Source organism: Mytilus californianus, unplaced genomic scaffold (genome assembly GCF_021869535.1).
Source record: "Mytilus californianus isolate M0D057914Y unplaced genomic scaffold, xbMytCali1.0.p SCAF_5, whole genome shotgun sequence".
Lineage (NCBI taxonomy): Eukaryota > Metazoa > Mollusca > Bivalvia > Mytilida > Mytilidae > Mytilus > Mytilus californianus.
Window position 1 is genome coordinate 83,924,596 of NW_026262701.1, and position 23,057 is coordinate 83,947,652.

A 23,057-nucleotide genomic window follows, 5' to 3' on the forward strand; every position below is an offset into this window, starting at 1 on the left:
CACTGATCTGCAAAAAGATGTGTTCTTTATATGTTACGTCATCAGGAAGTAGAACATTGAAGGTACTGAAATATTCCCCATGGTGTATATCTCATAACCAGATGAAGCTTATTGATCTTATATCAATTTGAAAAAGCTATAACTTGTAATTGCTGAGTAAAATGTGACAGAAATATGATACAGACAGAGGCATGGATCGATGGGCACACAGACAGACAGAAAAAAAAAACAATATCCCCATCATTTGGACATGTTGGACAGAATTATAAAAAGGAGAAAACTGCATAAGGGTTATAAATAAAATTTGTATAGAAGATTTCTTTTATTCTAAAATAGCATATGTTATAAAGAAGTGTCATCAACCCAGTCCTCTTTAGCCCATTCTGGTAATGCTGTACAATACGCCCAGTCTGATCCCTGAAATAAAAACCACCAAAATACAAATTTTAGTAATTAGTTCCTTAATAAATAGTATGAATGTCACTGTACAAATGTACATAGGTAAAGCTTTACTTCTTTTTACTGTTTTAGGGTATAGATAATAATTATATCACAACTTATGGTTTATATGCATTAAAAGAATATTTTGTTCTTGATTACTGATTACAAATCAAATATCATGAGTAAAAGGAGATGTTTTTATGTATATGTGTCAATAAGAGCATGAATGAGACAGCAATCCAATGACACAAAAAAACACAGAAGATATCTAAAGAATGTAAAGATCAACGTACAATACAGGTTCAGTCCAGGGCTTCCAAAATTATTTTTAGCCAGCCGGACATTTTATATATTATCCCGATTTTAATCCCTTAAGACTAAATAAACAAAAGGCAATTATGGTAATCAGTTGCCGCTTTGGCCTTCCCAATGATTGATATTTAAAAAAAAACTATATTAAACTTTCTTTGATTGAAATTCGAAGTTCTGACGTAAACTGTTAAATTGGCAGTGCATCATCCGAAGTGTGCAACATCAGCGTACTTATATCTGCCTTAGACTCTTTATTTGTGCAAAATAACGTTGTCAAAAACTTTACTTTCGTTTTTAAATCTGAAACCGGATGTTATCTTGACAATGGTAAAACATGGACCAGAGACGGATAAGTAAATTCTGTGTACGTTTGCGAAGCATGAATGAGTGTATGTAGCTCATTCTACGTTATTTCTTCAAGAAAATATTCGAAATAAACGTGAGATAAAGGTATCAATGACAATTTAAGCATTTTTTAAAGAAATTAGGATGCATAATTAAATTTTACACCTGCGCACATGCACATGCGCACACGTGTACTAGTTCAAACAGAGACATGTCTCTGGTTCAAACAACGTAGTTATGACGATTTTTCATTTTCACCTCTTTAATTTTTTCATCAAATCTTATTTGTAAATGTATTTCTGATAATTTAAATCTTTTTGACTAAATTAATTAGATGCAAACCGGTGAAATGTAAGAAAATAACTTTGAATAGACCGATCAATGTCCGGTTCAAAATAGTTTACCTGGCACCTGAACAGGTAAATTTCAGCTGTTCGACAACTAATTAGCCTTGATTAAAATGAGAAGGTATTAAGTAGGGGTTGTTTTGATAGTACTTAATGATCATGTCACTTTTATGACCGGAAATGTGTGGCTGTTAAAGGCAAAAGGTTGGGTCAAAAAGATCGCGAATTATGTTAAAATGACCGTCTCTTAAGAAAGCCTTGAAAAATAAAAAGTAGATGACCGTTTCGTGCTTTGCCCAGCCGGACTTTTACCGGACATTATACAAATGTCCGGAATATATGACCGTTTTGGAAGCCTTGGTTCAGTCTTATACGATCATCGTTAGACTGGGACATGTCAAACTTCTAAAATCCGAAAATTTTATGGCAGGTATTCAGGTAATTTATCCTCATAAAATATTTCATATATGGCCACTGTGCTTAGGAAATATAGGTATTTGGTTAAATGGAAGTTGATGAGTGATGAATCTTACATGAAGCTGGATAGCAAATTTCAGGAATTAATTATTTGTAGAGAAAAATATGACAGACAAACGCTCATACAGACAGACATGGGTATAATAGTAAACCCCCTTATTCGGAGCAGGGGTATAATTAGAAATTATTTAAACAGTTTACCTTATAACTCAATGCATGAAGATACATGACTAGATCCTTTGGTCCAGGATCTATATAATTCCTCTTACAGCTACTACAGTGTTCATTAGGAATCCATTTTGATTCATCAAAAGTCTGATAAACAATTGTTTTCTCCACATCATCCTTAGCTGCTGTACATGACATCTCTCTATTACAGTCAAGTGACTCAGAATTATCACCTCTATTTTTATCATCATCTAATCCAGATTCTGATATGAACTCTGAACCATTAGATTTTTCTTGGATTGTTACTTCATCACTGTTTCTACTTTTTTTTTCTGTCTCTGTATGATCAATTCTAGCTTTCTTTTCCCGAGGTTCTGAACTATCCACCTCTGTATTACTATTAATAGAATCGTTTCTTGTTTCACTTTCTGAACTTCCCATTCCAGATTTCACCTCTGACACTGTACATCTAACATCACCGTCTATACATTCTATTTTTTCTTTGGACTCTTGATTACCTTGACTTTCTTTTATTTCATTTAATCGTTTATGATATAGTGGGTTTTCTCCATCATACCATAAACCAACACTATGTAAATTCTGTATTTCATCTGTAATCTGTAAAAAAGTCATATCCAATTTTATTTGTTATCCAAGTAAGAACATGAGCACTCCGAATGTGACAACTTGCTTTTCTAACTATTCTATTTTATATGAAGCAATGAAGTTGTGAAGACATTTACAAATAACATAAATCTTTTGAACAAAGCAATGAGTTTTCTCTAACAATTAGTATGTTGTTGTTTTTTTTTTTTATTTTTCAGGCAAAATTTCATAAGAGGTTTATATGTATCAAATACAGGTTGAGATAATATAATTATTTTTAGATCCTTCATATCCTGGTTCCCGGGACTACGTTTCAGGTATTAACTGAACCAGTCTAGATCCTTCATTACTTTTATACAAATACCATGTGTCATATGTTTCTTACGTACATGTAGTTCCTCAGATTTGGACTGTTACTCATTCTAACAAGAGCAACTCGTTTAGAAAATAGGTGAATGAGGAGGTCAATGCCCAGGTATCTTGTCTCAAGTAAGGTGCAAACTTTTTGTAATCTACAGTCTTTATTTACACCTTTTTCTGGACAAATTCTAGAATTTATATATATTTTGACAACTTCAGGCGATTGAGGGCCAAGTGCACCCGTGAAACTTGTACAATTTACAAACTTTTTCTTGTATGTGCATAAGATACAAAAGACGAAATCATCGACAATAAAAGACTTCTGAGTTTATTCAGATATTTGTATGATTTCTCTAAGCACACATTTTCTTAAACAAGAACACTTCATAAAAGTGAACATACTAATATGAAAATCATACATTGTATCAATCACTGTTCTCCCCAGATATGTCATATAGCATCCTGGTAAACAGGGAAATTTGTAAATACCATCTTGTTTCTAAAAATTATAGCATCACATCCATAACACAATCTATAAGAAAACCACTTCAGATACATGTAGCATCACATTCAAGAAATATAGCATCACATTACCATGATGCTAACAGGCCCTGGGGAGAACACTGAGTATCAATAAGGAATTATTATATCAAATACAGATTTAGAGGTTTAACATCTAGTTCAAGCAGTAAAGAGGGAGCCTATTACATGATTGCTTTCATTCCATTACATAGGAATTTGAAGGAAACCTATCAAACATAACCTTTAAAATATGAATTAAAAATTGATGCTCACAGATTCCAAAGTGCAGTAAATATTTGAGATAATGATAGCAAATTCAGTAATTTAAGGCCCAATTTTACAGTGTATACATATCTTGAATTTGAATTCAGTACATGTAATCTATTCAGATTTGAAAAAAGATAAATTTGAAAGCAAATTCTGGTTATCACAATTTCAAAAACGCAGAAAAAAAATTCTGGAATTAAGCTTTCTTAAGCAATGTGAAGTTCTCCAATTCTATCATTTGAGATAATAAAATATAGGCCCTTAATGCTGCACATTGATATTTGATAGGTCTGTAACTAGCTTGTTTTCACATCAGACCTAACCTCTGTATCAGATTTCCAGAATTCACCACATTTTCCTCTATTAGGTCCAAATGCTGGGCTATTATATAAAGGGTCATTTACTATGGGATATCCTGAAAATAAAATAGTAACATTATGATCTTGTTCCATAATGAATATTTAGTAATTTTGAAACAACATTTCCTGTTTAACTTTAATTGTGATATTTAGAGCTAAAAAATCTAGTGAGGATAATTTATATATTATACAAGATTCTCTATGCAATTCTATGGAAAGGTAATGTGCTGTTGAAAACTGTTAAAATATCTTACAGAAATTACCGCACAAGTTCTCTACATGTGTAGTTCATATTAAAAAATAATTCTAAGTATTTTTCTAAGATGAAAATAGAAATCAGTTGTTCCTGTATCAAAATTACATGCCTTGTTTGTTGGAACAGGATTAAATTTGGATTTTACAGTAAACTTGAAATTCCAAATTTTGCCCACAAATGAATTCGGTATTCTAAAGATTTTTCAAAAACAATGATTGTTGCATATTACTTTTTGATTAATGAATAATTCATGAGACAGGTACACAATACCATCTAACAGACTAAATGTTGTATGGAATCCATTCATTTACTTATTTAGCTGTTATATTCACAATTGACTTAGGATAGACATGTAATCTGTGTGTGTGCAGACAGTCAAATAACTATAGAGAGGCAGAAGTACCTTCTACAGAACGTCTGCCTTTATTTTTACAGGAATTCAGGATTTACGCTTATCATGATTGTAATTGATAATGGCGGGAAGCATTCAAAATGTATTCAGTTAAAATGAGACATTTACTTTGTATTCTGTTATGAGAAAAATGATTTGTTTCAACTGATGAACGAATTTCTGCTATGAGTATTACCTAGGTATTGCAGATGTACTCTTATCTGATGTGTCCTTCCTGTATAAGGTAAACCTGAAATAAATGCTTTAATTAGAAAAAAAGGATTAATAAATCCTAAAATACTTATCCAAATGTTCAAAATATGCCTGATGAATGCAATGTCAGCAATATAAACCCTTATTCTTAACTATTTTATTTACCATATAATCTGTTCTTCCTGTTTCTAAAGCTTGTCCATATATATTTAAATCTTCCGACAATGTATGCATATTGGTGATAACTTACAACCTGTGTTTTGATAATACAGTTACATCAAAAGATCTATGTAGGATAAAAAACTTAATTCACATAGTTAGGGGGTTTTGTTATCCTTCATTGATTTTTCAGGTTAAAGAAATACACATGATTGATTTGATTTATTGGTGGTTGCTTGAAAGTTCAATCTTAAATGTGTTTGGACCTTTCATGAAAATAAAAGGTAATAAATTATACAGGATAGTCATTTAAGGGGAAGGGGCGGGGAACTCATAAAAAATACTAGGATTATAATTCGTCCCCTATTACAGGACCTACGTATTTCATGTATTGATAATTTGTTCTCATCCAGAAGTATAAAAAATATTTGCCACTGGACATTTAGCAACAATCAATCATTGTTTAGGAAACAACACTAAAATTCGCCTTTACTGGTTAATCAATATTTTCCAGATTAAGTTACAAGGGGGGTGGGGGATCCAGGAAAAATCTATGTGAATTAAGATTTTTATCCTACATTGAACTTTTGATGTGGTCCCTAAATGGGTTCCATTTCATTTCAACTGACAGAAAATATCTATCCTTTTTAAAAGTCAAAACTTATCACTACCAGACTATAGTCAAACTTATTAAGATTGCATCATGCTAAGAAGTAGAACCTCAAACATGTCATGCATGTACTGTAAATTCAAAAATGATTGTGAGGCTTTTATTAATGCAAATAATGCGGCTAGTTGAGTATCGCAATACTTAGAACTCACATTCAGATATCTGATACATACATGTATATCTGCATGCAGATTTTCCTGAAATCGCAATAACTGATCTTGCACATTTGTTCATTCTTCAATATTCACAATATTTAATGAACACAATAATTTGTTAATGCTATATATATGTGAGCATAAAATAGTAGATGTAATTTCATCTTGTTTTGATGATATCCATGCCTGCCCCAGGAGCACTTGATGAGACTGGCATAATTGTCTAGTCAAATACATGTAGTATGGATCCATTTCTTATCTAATGAAACAAAATGATCACCACAAATTAATACATTGTACATCAACTAAACCTGAACTAACATCTGACAACACTGGATTTTCCATTATAACTTAATCTCTGGAAGACAGTTTTACTTGGTTTGCCAGGAGATTTTACCCTCATCATGGAAATTTTGTGGCTGATTAAGTCAAGTGGCTGATCACAAATTATTTCTTCTCTGAAAAGAAATATGCATTTAAAATTACAAAAAAAATACAGTGAATTTCCAGGGAACCCCCCTTTTTTTTTTACCATCAATGCATTTGAATGGGGACATATAGTTGGAACCCCCCTTTATCCTGGGTTATTTAGTAACCCCCCTTTTATAAATGGCTGGATCCACCCTTGATTTCTATTTGCTATAGCTTTTAAAATGAATGTAGCCATACTAGGCCACACAAAAATAATCTAAGAACATATTCTTTAAACAGGTGGCACATTTTTTTTATCTTGTTGGCAAAAAAAACAGGGCGAGGCATTTTTTTTTAAAGTTTGTGTTATTTAAAATCTCTCAAATGTATGAATTTGGATTGTACAACATTTTGTTCATTATATATAGATTTGAATTTTTTTTTTTTCTTGTCTTAATTGAAATGACTATAAAATCATTGATGCAGGCAGATAAAAAATAATATGGGTATTTTATTTGGCCTTGTTTGGCAGACGGTAAGAACTCTACAGTTTTGAATAAGGGTAACACAGACTTTTGGTGTTGAAGGCAGTACTTTGACCTATAATTGTTTACTTTTTACACATTTTGACTTGGATGGAGAGTTGTCTCATTTGCACTCATACCACATCTTCTTATTTATATTCATAAATGCATGTATCAATCTGATAGGGATCTAAACAGTGACATGAAATCATTACATATATGTCTGATGATTGTTTTATTTAATAGAACAAAATGAAAAATTCCATTCAGATCAGACCATTTACAGAACTTACAATGAGTTAAAAAGTTTGTTCACCATTATCTTTTATCTCATTTATGCAAAAAAGCTACATGTATATTAAATTGGATTGTATTTTATTTGAAGTATAATATTTAGAACTTACAGCAGGATTGATCATTTGATATAATTTGAAGAATGTTCTTATAACGTGTTGCTTACTTCTATGGGAAGCTGTACATGCACCTTTGACCTTGTGAGTACTCTCATGTGTTAAAATTTCTTGCTATTTAAGTGAAATATTACAAATAATGAAATATTCTGAGTGGATTGAGTCTCCAAAATACATTTTATGAGAAAATTTCCTTGAAATAGGACTTTACCATGAATATTAGTTGACAGAACAAGCCATATTTAGAGTTTTGGGGAGCTTTTTCTCCTTATTTCTTATATTCTGCTATACTAGAAAATTTTTCATAAGAAATACTTTCATAAATATATAGTTTTAAGTAAATGAAATTATTTTTAAAGCAGTAACAACAAATTATTCACCAAAAGAGAAGTTTTTTATGTCCCTCTCTGGAACGCGGCGTAAATTTAAGTTTTACGTAAGGACTTATTGAAACCTCCTTGGAGACAGTAAACTTTTATACGGATAGTTCATTCAGCTTGAATACTTCAATTAATCATTTATAATAACATTTCTATCATAAATGAGTGAAAGTTACCCCAAAATTTTTATTTATTGGCCTAAAAAGTAGAAATTTTGAGGAAATGAGAGGTATAAATGGACCAAAAGAGACCTTATAAGGAAGACAAAGAGGTCCATTAGTAGTATTTATCATCCTAAAGTCATCTGTTGTACCATATTCAACTGTTTGTAGGCAGATGAGATAAATATTTGATCATTTATTGGTCCACACTATATTCTATCATGATGCGGCTTGGTTTGGATTTTTCGAAGAAATTTTGCTCGAATCGCTGTAGATGTCGTCTTACATTATACTAGATTTTTCTCAAACTATTGAACTGATTATGACAAAACTTGACAGGAATGCTTGAAATAACCAGTATTACAAAGGAAAAAAGTCACAATCAGTTTATTTAACAAAAAAGTCTTCTTTAGGTGTAATACCACCAATTCATAGTACGTCACATCCGGTTGCATACGAAAATAGGTCAAAAAAAAATATTCCCTTGAATTTGACAGTTGTAGGTAATTGATCCTACATTTCATTGCAGTAAAACATTTCTGAGTCATAAACATATATCTTGGGTATTTCAAAGCACCATTTTTTCTTTATTTGGGGTTTCTATAGAATATTTTGGAAACTTGAGGTTACATGGTTACTAAAGCTTGTACACAGGTTAAAAAAGGTGAAAAATTTGATTGGTTAACTTCCAGTGATGGTTATTTTCTTATATGCAATGAAATGTTATGTGAAATTTTTTCTATAGTACTGGACAGGATAAATCTTTACTCATGCCAAGTATTACTTTATTTGAAACAAAGATAAATTCTGCACAATTTTTTGAAAAGTGCAAATTTAACAAAGACTAATAGGGGAAAATCAATGGTGGTATTACACCTTATATTAAGGTTTTCACATAACATTTCATTGCATATAAGAAAATAACCATCACTGGAAGTTAACCAATCAAATTTTTCCCCTTTTTTAACCTGTGTACAAGCTTTAGTAACCATGTAACATTCAAAAACGTTTTACTGCAATGAAATGTAGGATCAATTACCTACAACTGTCAAATTCAAGGGAATATTTTTTTTCGACCTATTTTCGTATGCAACCGGATGTGATGTACTATGATTTGGTGGTATTACACCTCTACTGCATTTGGTCTCTGGCAGAGAGTTGTCTCATTGGCAATCATAGGACATACCTCATTTTCTTATTTCTAATGCTACTGTGGATTTATTTTTGTAGATACCAATGTTTTTGAATAGAGGAAAAATTGAAAGAAATCAAAAGGAAATTAAGTTTTTTTTATCTTTGTCACTAGGTTGCTGTTTATTGAAGTTTACTTTACATCTTCTTTTGTTCATAACCTAGGGATGATGTAGACCAATTATATTTGATTAAAAAATCCATGTAGAAAATGTGAATTAACTTGACCATTAATATACAAAGATATGAATGAGAGAGCAATATATAACAAATGTGACTTTATGGGCTCGAAACGAGCTTTTACATATAACTGAGGACTTTCATATTTGTTAATTTCAGATTTTCCATTTTTAATTCAAACAGGAAAGACACTAACTACTGGGAAGTAGGAATGTTCCATCAAAATTATTTACAATGCATCTTCATTTTCATTTCCAAAACATTATACTTACTGTGGAAATTCTCCCACCACACGACAAACATATTCCTTTTGTACATGTTTACCAAATATTTCATCTTCAAGTTGCCTCGTTTTTTCTGGTGTTTTGGCTAAAATTAAAACACCTGACGTTAGGCGATCTAATCTATAAATATCTGAAACAAGATAATTAATCATATAGTTAATCCACTGATAAATAATTATGCAAGCTGTTTTTATAAAAGAAACTTCTCTATATTCAGTCATATCAATAGTAAAAATATAAGTGTTTTGGGTCCCCTGTACACCATGGTAAGAAATTGATGAAATTTTAGGTCCAAACTTTCCATTTTTTTTATTTTTTTTAACTCATTTCTTCTGTTGCTTATCTCTTTTTTCTTTTTTAAGTATTTATCATAACATTATTTTCATTTTATTGTGGCACAAGCAAGCATGATAAGATTATTTTTTTCTTTGTTATGTTACAACAATTGAGCTGTTACAAATAAAATATAGTACATAATGTACTGTGAATTCATTATTATAGTTGGGTTCTAATTTTTGTGTGTAAATGTGATATACACATTTATGCTTTCATTAAAATATTAGGTTTCAATTTTGTACTGAATTTGTCAAAACCATGAAATTAAACATCCACTGAAATTTATTTTTTTCTCAATCCACAAATTTTGATACCAACAAATATAATTGAATCTAATTGAAATAAGAGGATTACTATCTTAAATTTAAATTAAGACATGCTTATTTTTTATAGCTGTTCCAGTTTTAAACATATGGGGGGATGGGAGGCACTCCAATTAGTAAATTGTTGGTGGTTACATTTTCTTTAGAATTATGTAAGAATCATAAATAACATGAAAATTTTATATTATGGTGGTTGGGGTCTAAAAAAGTGCCTCCCACCCCCTACCCCAAGTGTTTAAATCTGGAGCATCCCATAGTCTATTTCTTTTTTTCTGTATTGAAAAGTACAGTGCAATATTTATGTGACATGACTTCATGAACATACAAAAACTTACTTCTAAGATTAGGATATCCATATTCTTTGCCTAATATAAAGGCTATAGAATTAAATCTATATCTTCCACAGGGATGGCATGGAATGGAAGGTGGCTTATTGATAACTACAACATCTTTATCATCATGTATAATCTTCAGTGGACTTCCACTAACAGGGTTTTCATGTCTGAAAATAATAGAGTTATGATTAAACCTATCAACTTTTATAGATATGATGTAGTACCATAGCCTGCTGTTATGTTTGTTATACAATGACAATATGCAATTATAACATTCATTGTTTGGCAATTAATGGCATTTTATATGTAGTTTTGTATATATATGCTAGAGGTATAGGGGGAGGGTTGAGATCTCACAAAACATGTTTAACCCCACCGCATGTTTGCGCCTGTCCCAACTCTTTGACACATTCCCCATTTCCATTCTCAATTTGATTTTGTTTATCTAAGGCCATGGATAGTCTCTGTAATAGGAAGTAATTATTACTGACAAGACAGAGTGAAAACTTAGTTTTCCAGTAAGGTATACTTTTGGTTTATGACCAATTCATCTTGAAGTTCAATTTTTAACTAATTTCAGAAGAAATTCATGCAGTATTGTAGATGATAAAAAGCAATTTTGAAAACTTGTCTTTGAATCTTTGAAATAAGGTCCCTATCTTATATTTATCATAGATTCTAAAGTTTCAATATTTTTCCTGCTTTGTAAAGAAAGCTATGTTCTAATTCTTGTAAAACATATGGTACTCATGCTTGAGGTTTAAATTGAATAAATTGTGTTTTCCATGTGTCAATTCCTGATCATTCTAACTTCTCTAACTGTGATCAGAAAGTATTAATTCAACTAAAAACATTCTTATTATAATTTACCTATGAAGAGTATGTTCCAGAAAATCATGATTTTTAACTTTGTAATCTATTGATACTGGTTTACCATTTACTTTTACTCTGCCACTCTCAATAGCATCAATCTTTAAGATAATAATAACATAGTAAATTACAATACTGTAAATTCAGAAATTATTGCGATGTTTTTATTATTGCGAAAAATGCGACAGGGTTATAATCGCAATAATTTAAACTCGCATTTTGAATTTTTTATACGAATTAAACGGGATTTTTCTCAATATCGTAAAAATTAAAATCAAATTTCAGTCTAAAATGACAAAATCACAATAATAAATGCACGCAATAATTTCGGAATTTACAGTATACAAATATGACTTGGTCAAGAAGATTTATCTTTGATTTATTTATAGACTCGCCTTATACCAAAGTTGTTATTATACAAGAAACTTGTTCTGGTTGGCAATAATAAAGTTTATGCAATAAAAAATGCATATTGTGTTACCTGAAATTGGTAACTATAAGGATGAATGATGTTAATTTATGTGAGTCATTAGTATAAAAAAAAGATTTTTACTCCCTTATGTTACAAAAGTACATGAAGATTAAAGTATAAATCTAAATTAGAAGTACATCTGTTTTTATGAAGTCTTACGTATTCCTCTGTTTCTGTTCCATGAAAGTCGTTAGTAAAGATATCTAGTACTGTTTTACCATTCCATCGCTGTTTGCAATATGATGAAAATGTAAAATAGTATGGGTACACTTTTCTCAAACCTAAAATATAAAATTTATCTAATATATTATATCAATTGAACATGCTGAACAGGGGTGTGGAAACATTTGTCCCTAGGCAGGTTAAACTGTAAATTTGACTTGTCCGGAAAAATGTTAACATTACTAGCCCTAAATTTCACAATAAATATTGAAGTTTTTTACAAAGCTTTTATGAATCTTTTACTGTTTTGTATCGCAATATAAATGACGTTTCTGATATTTTTTCATGTATATAAATAAAATGAGGTATGGGGTTAACATCAAAGTGACCGCACCCAAAAGCAAAACAACTAAAAAAAATCTAGAAGGCAACTAATGTTTTATCCATTTCTCCAGACACCTGTTTTTTTTTTTACTGTTTTCTTTCATCTGACAAGCTTGGTGTTTTACAGAACATTGATGGCCACCAAAGTGTCCCTTAAGCTTCTATCTATTAATTTGCCAACAATTGAGTAAGACTTTGATCAGCAAGTTGTTAGTGTTTCCTACAAATTGTGCAACAATTTAATTTATTTTCAGAGGTTTCTTCACTGGAAAGCCTGGTGAAATTTGTAAGCTACGACATATGGAATTCTCGTTGCCGTATTCCTGGTCTTTCTCCACCTGTGTTTTCCTTTTTTTGTCTCGCTTGATGGAGTCCAAAAGCGAGACATAGGTATGCTGTTTCCGGCGTCGGCGGCATCAACAATGTATTAGTTTGTGATTAGGTCTAGTTTGTGCGCTGCTAGTATTAATCCATCTCAATAAAACTCAACCATGAAAAATTCCGTTAGATGGTGGATAAAAGCTAATCAACAATCACTGGTCAATGGAGAAAAATAACTCAATATTTACTAGACCTGGTTTCGCATACTTATCTTTTTTAATTTGGTTATCGATCTATTTCCAGGTTTTTTAATACTTGTCTTCATGAACATTGATGTTTTGACTTAAATATATGTTTTTCACGTGTTGATCATTGGTTTCTTTTACATAAATTATTACATCTTAATAAATAATTCTATATTTTTGATTAAATTGAATTTTGTCCAGTGTATTTTTTTTACTTGTCCACAGGCAACCTAGATCAAAAAATTTACTTGTCTGATTGTTCAAATAAATGAGTCGGGCGAATCAGGCATAGCATTTCCACACCCCTGTTGAATGCTTGTCCTAGATTCATCATATCTATCCAATAAGTCAGCACTTTAAATATGCATGTTGACTAGAATTTAGAATTTTTTTCTTCTAAAATTTACAGTACTGGTGAACTCTCTTCAAGTGCTAATGAAACATGATTTTGACTGTTGTCATGACCTTTTTTGTAATATAAAAATAACAAGAGGCTGTCAGAGTGACAGCAAACCGGATTTTCCTGCAGAGGTCGAACCCTGAACAGTTGAGCAAGTATGGACACTACATTTAAGCTTAAAAAAGCTCTGAATTTGGATTGTGATTGAATATTTGACACAGCATAGGTTTGTGACACAAAATGAATGTGGTTTAAGAACTGAAATATTTAAATACCTATTATGGTCCAATATCGAAAATCTAAGTACATATTCGAATCAGGATATCAAAGAACCCCAAGAATTCAATTTTTGATGAAATCAGACAAAAGTTTAATTTAAGACCCTTTGGACCTCAATGTGGACCAATTTGATAAAGGAGCCCACAATCCAAAATCTCTCAATACATGGTTAGATTCAGCATTTCAAAGAACCCCATAAATAATTTTTTTGTTGAATCAAACAAAGTTTAATTTTGGACCCTGATTTGGACCAACTTGAAAACTGGGCCCAAAAATCTAATATTTAAATACAGGTTTAGATTCAGCATTTGAAAGAACCCTATATATATTTAATTTGTGTTGAAATGAAACACAGGTTAATTTTATCCATAATATTTTCTGTGCAAAGGGAAATAACTCAAACTGGATAAATAGTTCTCTAAAATAAGATATGATGCAATTTTTCAAATTATAATCAATAATATAATAACAACAACCAGTGATGACTAAGTTCTCTAAAATTAGATATGATTTAACACTCAAACATTGCTAGAATCAGCATATCAAAGAACCAAAAAATTCAATTTTTTATGAAATTAATCAAAAGTGTAATTTAGGACCCTTTGGACCTCAATGTGGTATTATCTTATTAATAATGAAAAGAAATACAGGTTTAGATTAAGCATTTCAAAGAACCCTATATATATTCAATTTATGTTGAAATCAAACACAGTTTAATTTTGGACCCAAATTTGGACCAACTTGAAAACTGGGCCCAAAATCAGAAATCTAAATATATGTTTATTAATAGACAATATAAGCTTAGTTTTTAAAGGAGTTTACTTCATCAAAAAATATATATATATATATATAGCATTCAGAAAATTAGTTTTTACAGAATAACAAACAAACTTGCCACAAAATTCTACAAACAATTTGACAAAGAAAAGAAGAAAAAAATCCAAAATTTTATTTATCATTAATACAATGTCATTTCAAAATATACAAAACATATCAGTAACAAGAAATAATTGTAACAGAATGCTGTTACGAAGTCTCCCAAACAAAGCTCCAATAATTCGTCATTCCCATTGTCGCTTGACATTGGGCAATGTCCAGTACAAATTGGTTTATGATATGCATTAGTGACGCCTATGGATTGACCCTGTATGTCATTCAAATCTTCTTGAAATTACGAACAGGAATTTATATGGTTTAGGGGTAGGGATCTTGACCGTTTACAAGTTCTTAAACAGGAGGGGGTGGGGGTGACCATTTGATTTGTTTTATGGTCCCATACAAGAATGTATATGGTTTCAGGGTTGGGATCTTGACCGTTTACAAGTTTTCAAAAAGTAGGGGGGTGGTGGTGAACCAGGGGACTCCCCAAATATTGCATTTGATTTGTTTTATTGTCCCATACAAGAATATATCAGGTTTATGGGTGGGGATCTCAACCGTTTACAAGATAGAAGCACATTCTCAAATTGAAAAAGGGGTGGGGGTAAGAATATATATGGTTTAGGGAGACTTAATTATCTACAAAATGTCTAATAATGAACAGTAAATTTCAAATTTCATTTATACAGTCCTACTAGTAAATTTCAAACTTTATATATACAGTCCTACAGATCTTATCAGGAAACAGAAAATTTTCAAATAAATCTGTCACTCCAATGATATTATATGCTAAGATATAACCCAGATCTAATTAATAATTAATAATGTAATTAACTTCAAAATGTCAAATAGTATAGCTTATAATCATTACCACTTAGGAAATAGATAATTTTCAAATAAATCTGTCACTCCAATTTTTATTGTGAGATAAGACATTATGCTTAGTCATAAAAAAGATAACAAGAGTAAAATATTTTAAAATTCCACTTTTGGATTTTAAAAATGGCGATAACTCACAAAGGAGATATACTAATATCTTGAAAATTGAACTAGACCTTCATTAAGTCCCTGGAAACAACATATTTAAATTTGAAAAAAATTTGTTAAAGTGTTTTCATGTTATTGTGCTGACACTGTTTGGCAGCCGGCCGTAGATCCGCCCACCCGCCCGCCGTACATCAACATTTTAATAACAGATATTTCCTTCGAAAATCTGGTTAAAAAGATGAGGTATAATTCTATTTTTTAACATTAATGTACAAATGTATGAAAGGAGTAGTCTGTTATTGTTGTCCTTCATCTTAACAATCAATGGAATGGTCTTCAATCAGTTATGATATAACTCACATCTTACAATAAGATTAAGACCACTCAAAAGAGAGACGAAAGATACCAAAGGGATATTCAAACTCATAAGGGATCATAGATTTATTCTAACGAGGAAGCTTCTAGCATGCTCGGAGGATGCTCCGAGCTTTTTAAGTAGGCTCTTCTCAGCAGTTTATGTGACAATAATTATAATGATCCATTAAGATGTCAATCAAATCTATAGCATAGGGAAAGTAGAGCATTATAGAGGAAGCTCCATTAACACCTGTGTAAACATCTGGTCTATTCAAACAAATCTTGCATTAATTTTACAAAACTATAAAATAGATGAGAAATTCTTCAATATTACTGTACAATGCTTGGTATCAAGTCTTCACAGAAAGAAAATGATTTTAAAACATTTTCTTAATAATTATCATTCTTTTTTCAATACACATGATACAAAAAAACACTCAAATTTTATATTTAAAATATAAATATATTTTAAATTTATACTATATAAAATGAAACATAAAAGTCATCAAAGACACAAACTATGGTTATTGATTTACAACCATACTACCAAAACATAGTACATTCAGTTTCATGCGAAAAAGGGTTGATCTTTTTTTATATTTCATTTAATTTGACATTTGTTTGAAATTAACCCTCCATTTCATTGCAGAAAAGTTTTTTTTAGTTGTAAACATGTTTCTTGGGTGTTTCAAAGCAATAAAAATATACTATATTCTACAGTAAAAACAAAGCTAAATCTGCACAATTAAAAAAAAGGTCAAGTAAAGAGAGACGCACTAGAGGGAAAACAATGGTGGTATTACCCCCTCAAACCAGGCTTCCACTAATGAATTACAACTTTTCTTAAAGTAGCCATAATTTTCTATAAAAGAACTTAGTTTGCTATTTAAAAAAAACATACTACCATTGTTTAGTTAGGGGCATTACTTAAACAAGTAATTTTCAAAATTACCTATTCAAGTTATGTTGAAAACGAGGCTGTTTCAAATATTACTTCTATATCATGAATAAGTAACTTCTGTTAATATTATTTTTATAGATGTCCATTCATACAGGTTTTACTAGCTTTAACAAATTTTCACAGACATCTGGTTATTTTCCCCATGAAATATACTGGTAAAACTATTTAAATCCTCAACGAGCACTAATTACTTTTCTGATGTCACACTTCTTGGTCAAAGATTGGCCTCTTGGGGCTTTTAAAATATCATTTCCCCTTAAAATCTTAGAGATAGACAGTTATAACTAGATATGGAACCTTTAATTAAGACTTGAAGTTATTTATAATTTGAATCTTAATCAAAAGCAATTACATATATTCCTTAAATAATTTTAAGTACAAAGTTTTTTGAAGTTGTATAAAATAATTTATTAAAGTAATATTTTTGTCATTATTTTTTAAAGTAACCTCTCTATACTCATCTAAAATTGGATAAATACTTAATTTTATTTCATGAAATGCTATATAAATTCTTAAAAACTACATTTAGTCCATGATTTATTTGACATTTTAAATAACTATTGAGTTATTAAATAATTTTTGTCAGGCCTGCGACTTTTGTCGCAGAAAGCTCAACATAGGGATAGTGATCCGGCGGCGGCGGCGTTAACTAACTTCTTAAAAGCTTAATATTTCAGAAGGTAGAAGACCTGGATGCTTCATACTTTGTATATAGATGCCTTATGATATGAAGTTTCCGTCTGTCATATGTCCATTGTCCTCGACCTCATTTTCATGGTTCAGTGACTACTTAAAAAAAAAGTTCAGATTTTTTGTAATGTTAATTTCTCTCTTATCAAGAGTATTAGGATAACTATATTTGGTATATGCGTACCATGCAAGGTCCTCATGCCTGTCAGACAGTTTTCACTTGACCTCTACCTCATTTCATGGATCTGTGAACAAGGTTAAGTTTTCGTGGTCAAGTCTATATCTCAGATACTATAAGCAATAGGTCTACTATATTTGGTGTATGTAATGATTGTAATGTATACATGTCCAACTGGCAGGGGCATCTGACCTTGACCTCGTTTTCATGGTTGAGTGGTTTTAGTTTAGTTTTTGTGTTTTGGTCTGATTTTCTATTGCTGTATGCAATAGGTAAACTATATTTGGTGTAAGGAAATATTTTACGGTGTTCATATCAGTCTGGCAGGTTTTATTTGACCTTGACCTCATTTTCAAGGTTCATTGCTCAATATTAAGTTTTTGTGTTTGGTCTGTTTTTCTAATACTGTATGCAGTAGGTCAACTATACTTGGTGTATGGAAATATATTACGATGTACAAGTCAGTTTGGCAGGTTTTATTTGACCTTGACCTCATTTTCACGGTTCATTGCTCAATTTTAAGTTTTTGTGTTTTGGTCTGTTTTTCTTAAACTTTAAGCAATAGGTCAACTATATTTGGTGTATGGAAATATTTTACGATGTACATTTCAGTCTGGCAGGTTTTATTTGACCTTGACCTCATTTTAAAGGTTCATTGCTCAATGTTAAGTTGTTGTGTTTTGATCTGTTTTTCTTAAACTTTAAGCAATAGGTCAACTTTATTTGGTGTATGGAATGATAGTAAGGTGTATATGTCTGTCTGGCAGGTATCATCTGACCTTCACCTCATTTTCATGGTTCATTGGTCAATGTTCAGTTTTCCTGGTTAACTTTGTTTCTTAGATACTATAAGGAATTGGTCAACTATGTTTGATGCATGAAATGATTTTAAGGTGTACACGTCTGTCTGGCAGGGTTCATCTGACCTTGACTTCATTTTCATGGTTCATTGGTCACTATAGAATTTCCATGGTTTGGTTTGTTTCTTTTATACTATAAGCAATAGGTTATCTATATTATGTGTATGGAATGATTGTATTAAAGGTGTACATGTATTCAGTGGCAGATCCAGGAGGGGGGTTCCAGGGGTTGGAACCCCCCTTTTTTTTTTTACGATCAATGTATTTGAATGGGGACATATAGTTGGAACCCCCCTTTATCCTGGGTTAGGAACCCCCCTTTTATAAATGGCTGGATCCGCCCCTGGTATTTCTGGCTTGGTTTATCTGACTTTGACCTCATTTTTTTGGATCATAAATCTTAATGTGATACTTGTAGTAAAACTTTAAATGTAGGACTATCAACATAAAATCAGTGGTTAGTATAGTAGGCGAGACATTTCAGCGTGTGCACTCTTGTTAAAAACAAAAAATACTGATAAAAGTGACTAAAAAAAATTACTTGTTTGGTATCGCCACCTGACTGTTGTCTGTGTCTTGATAACTTTTATGTAGCATATTATATAATATAAACTATTTTTAAATCATATCATCTAATTATAAAATTTGAGAATTTGTTATTATAAAAAAAGGAATGATTATTAAATATAATAAGAAAATATTTAATTGACTTTTACTTTTGTGGAGACTTGAGATTTCTTTCCAAGCATTACACAGCACTGTTGAAGAATTTCTAATCTATTTTATAGTTTTGTAAAATTTCATGCAAAATGTATTTGAATAGACCAGATGTTTACACAGGTGTTCAGTGGCGGATCCAGAACTTTTCATAAGGGGGGGCCAGCTGACTGACCTAAGGGGGGGGCCCGCTCCAGTCATGCTTCAGTGATTCCCTGTATAATCAACCAAATTTTTCCCACAAAGGGGGGGCCCCAAGCCCCCCCCCCCTGGATCCGCCTATGGTGTTTATGGAGCTTCCTCTATAATGCTCTACTTTCCTTATCATAGAAGTGGTGTAGATTTGATTGACATCTTAATGGATCATGATAATTATTGTCACATTAACTGCTGAGAAGAGCCTACTTAAACATGTTAAAAAGCTCCCAGCAAGCTCTGAGCATGCTTGCTCATTAGAATAAATCTATGATCCCTTTATAGACGAAAAAAACTGCCAAGAAAAAAAAAACGATCAAAAGACAAATAATAGTATATGTACCACAAATAAGAAAACTAAAGACTCAGTAACATGAACCCTACCATATTGTTTGTTATTCCAATTTCCACTGCGGGTACAACATTACCAACAGAAGACAAGACCATGGTGAGCTGAATGAAGACATAGACAGTAGAAACATTTAAACACCACATCTTAGACATATTTTTGAGTACTTTAACCTCAAAATGACAATTGTGTTTACTGTGTTGTTATGTTTTATTATCCTTGATATAAATATACATATTTTGCAATTTGATAAAGATGTATTTAAAATTTCTAAAGACAAATTTACGCCCAACATGCCCAAGGAGGAATGTGAACAAACAGGACACATCCTCTGTGAATTGTTGACATCTATCCCCACCATTGATTTTCATTCTTTGGTGAACACTGATGAATGTGGAAATCTGTTTTGTACACAAGTATATTATATATATAGGTATGAATTTATTACCATTTTCAAAATAATACTCTGCAGCATCAAACAGGCTTTTGTCAAATCCTGGATCTTTATTATTTGTTAATCCTTTTGTTAGTTTTTTCATCTCTTTTCTTCTTTCTTTGGCAAAAAGCTAAAAATATATAATAATGAGAAAATTGTTTTATGTACAACGTCACTACATACATACATGTATATTAAAAATACACATGTATAAAAAGAAAAAAAATCAATGATACATGTATAATTTAATGTTAGAAATGATCACTTGCAAAGAGGATGATTGGACTATTGTGCTGTCTGATCTCTTTTGGTAAATTCAAATTTTACAAGTTACTGTCCTATTTACATGATATGCATCTCTACTCATATGCATCACTTGTGAAAGTGTATCATCAACATGATGATATACATCTCTACTCGTATGCATCACTTGTGAAAGTGTATTATGTGTATGTTGTCATAGTCATGATAGTTGTAGGGATATTTTTTTTTTCAGTTTCGCTTGAATGATATTCCAAAAGATGTACATTTGACACTAAAAGTAACATTATAATTTCATGATTATCACCATTAATATAACCAGTATTTGAAAAGGCCCCAAAATGACAAATATAAAGTAAAACAATTCAAATGAGAAACCTTACAGCCTGATTTCAGAACTTAACAATAAGTGTAAAAACAATTATGATATACAGCAACAAACTACAACCACTGATGACAAGCAATTTTAATATATTTTATACTCAGGATATTGGAATCAAGACAAAAGAGATGGACTTTATTGAGGGTGTACATCAATAAACACCTAGGAACCTCAAATTGCCTTAATCTCTCAAATGCAACAAAATCCCCATTATACATTACCATACTTAAAACACTCTAAAAATGATAATAAACCTTTATGTAATCAATTTTATTTTTATAATATTTTTTACTACATTAATACATGTATCTTGTATTATTTTTAATTTTAGTTTCTTGTGTACAATTTGGAGTTTAGTATGGCGTTCATTATCACTGAACTAGTATATATATTTGTTTAGGGGCCAGCTGAAGGACGCCTCCGGGTGCAGGAATTTCTCGCTGCATTGAAGACCTGTTGGTGACCTTCTGCTGTTGTCTGTTCTATGGTCGGGTTGTTGTCTCTTTGACACATTCCCCATTTCCATTCTCAATTTTATACTAACAGTCATGCTGACTTAAGGGAAGGACCATTTGATTTGCTGATAGAGGCAATAAAGATTTATAAAATTAATATCCTGGCTTGGTAACAACTGAACATAAATGATCTTGCCCAAGACAGGATAAAAACGAATATTCTACAACACAAAATGCAGGAAATAATTGTGTACAAAAGTGAAAATAAATTATCAAGCAACGAAGCCTTGGAAAAAAATAAGCAGTCTTAGCAGCAGATGAAAATGAATATTCAACCAAACCACAAAAATCCTCCTGACCCGCCCCAGAATATTAAATTGTTGTCCCCTGATCAGATTGTTTAACATAAACATCTGTTTACCCTCTTCTGCTTTCTTTGTGCTCTTTTGGAGAGAACAGGTTCTGGGATAGCACCATCTTCATCTGTGGTTTGCTTAGATGCTGTTAAATCTGACATTGTTGATATAAATGTGTCTGACTGTTTAAGATTTCTTATGCAATTTAACAATACAGTTGAAGTATTCCTCTTTCCATTTATGAATGTGCATAAAGAAAATACAAGTTTCATTCACGTTAGTTGAAAGAGCCTAAACATTCAGTCGTCTGTGTTAGTTTAAAATAACCCAGCCTTGTTGTGCTTGTGGTTATAAATCACTATTCAGCAATATGTGCTTAAATATTTTAAAATCTGAAACTCTATGAAATTGTGATGGGCGCATCCATTTTGGAAGGGACATAACTTAGATACCAACTCGGCCCGTACCTTTTTCGGCACAGAATCCTTTCATCACGGAATAGCAAGAATTTACAAATCTTCATCATGATCAGGAGACGGTCTGACCCTACATAGAACGAGAAAAGAAATCAAATACATGGATTTTATATCACTGATCTTAACAATATTGAAACGGATAAATAGTTGTAACATGAAATATTTGTCGGACAACATTTCATATAAGAGGGGGCGGACAGGGGGGTACCTTTCTCCCTTCTCCCGCCCCTTCTCTCCTTTCTCCCGCCCCCTCTCCTTTCTTCCGCCCCTCTTCTCCTTTCTCCAGTCCCCTTTTTCTTGTCTCCCGCCCTAAAACATGAAAAACTTATGTATAGGAAGCTCATTTTAAAATAAATCGATCAAATGTCTTGTTTTATATGGCTCGTCCCCGTCTTGTCCTTCCACAAGACAGAAGTGTTGTTTCTTCTGCTTCAAGAAACCTCAATAACTTTTTCACTGACTGTTAAGCTGTCTGTTTGCATTGAATTTGTTAGTCTGATGCACGCCGTTTCCTGATGATTTTTTTTAAAGTATAAATCCAAATTATAGAAACGCAGGATAATGTGTGAAAATACGAGGAATTTTGTGTCACTATTTGTGCAATTTCGTTAAGAAACCCATTCGTTTGAAAATATTTGCCGAAAAACGCTGCTTGCAAAATAGATATAATTTAGCTAAAATGCATAGTACAAGCAGCTAATGATAAAATTGTTTGTTAGAATGGAATGATAAACAAAGAAGAATAATTAAATTGTCTTTGAATTTGGTTATTTTGCCGCACAACTTTCCCTATGCTATGTAA

At 31.5% G+C, this 23,057-nt stretch overlaps 1 protein-coding gene across 1 annotated transcript; it reads right to left on the reverse strand.

Annotated features, from left to right (window-relative positions):
- Positions 1-309: 309 nt before the first annotated feature.
- Positions 310-22,229, reverse strand: LOC127703216 (pseudouridylate synthase RPUSD2-like). Its single transcript, XM_052207741.1, has 11 exons — positions 21,845-22,229; positions 20,338-20,455; positions 12,085-12,206; positions 11,454-11,554; positions 10,584-10,750; positions 9,578-9,719; positions 6,370-6,506; positions 5,048-5,101; positions 4,169-4,260; positions 2,124-2,708; positions 310-417 (listed from the first exon to the last, which is right to left on the reverse strand). The coding sequence occupies exons 1-11, from the start codon at positions 22,049-22,051 to the stop codon at positions 343-345; spliced, it is 1,800 nt and encodes a 599-aa protein (XP_052063701.1). The 5' UTR covers positions 22,052-22,229; the 3' UTR covers positions 310-342.
- Between the last annotated feature and the right edge of the window lie 828 nt (positions 22,230-23,057).

What these genes read in the sequence shown, in the direction of transcription:
- LOC127703216 (XM_052207741.1), bottom strand. Translation starts at nt 22,051, where the DNA reads ATGAAACTTGTATTTTCTTTATGCACATTCATAAATGGAAAGAGGAAT. An exon ending in CACAAAGAAAGCAGAAGAGG is followed by an intron (nt 20,456 to 21,844) that starts GTAAACAGATGT and finishes ATATATTTTTAG; the next exon opens with CTTTTTGCCAAAGAAAGAAG. An exon ending in TGGATATCCTAATCTTAGAA is followed by an intron (nt 9,720 to 10,583) that starts GTAAGTTTTTGT and finishes ATCTTGTTTCAG; the next exon opens with ATATTTATAGATTAGATCGC.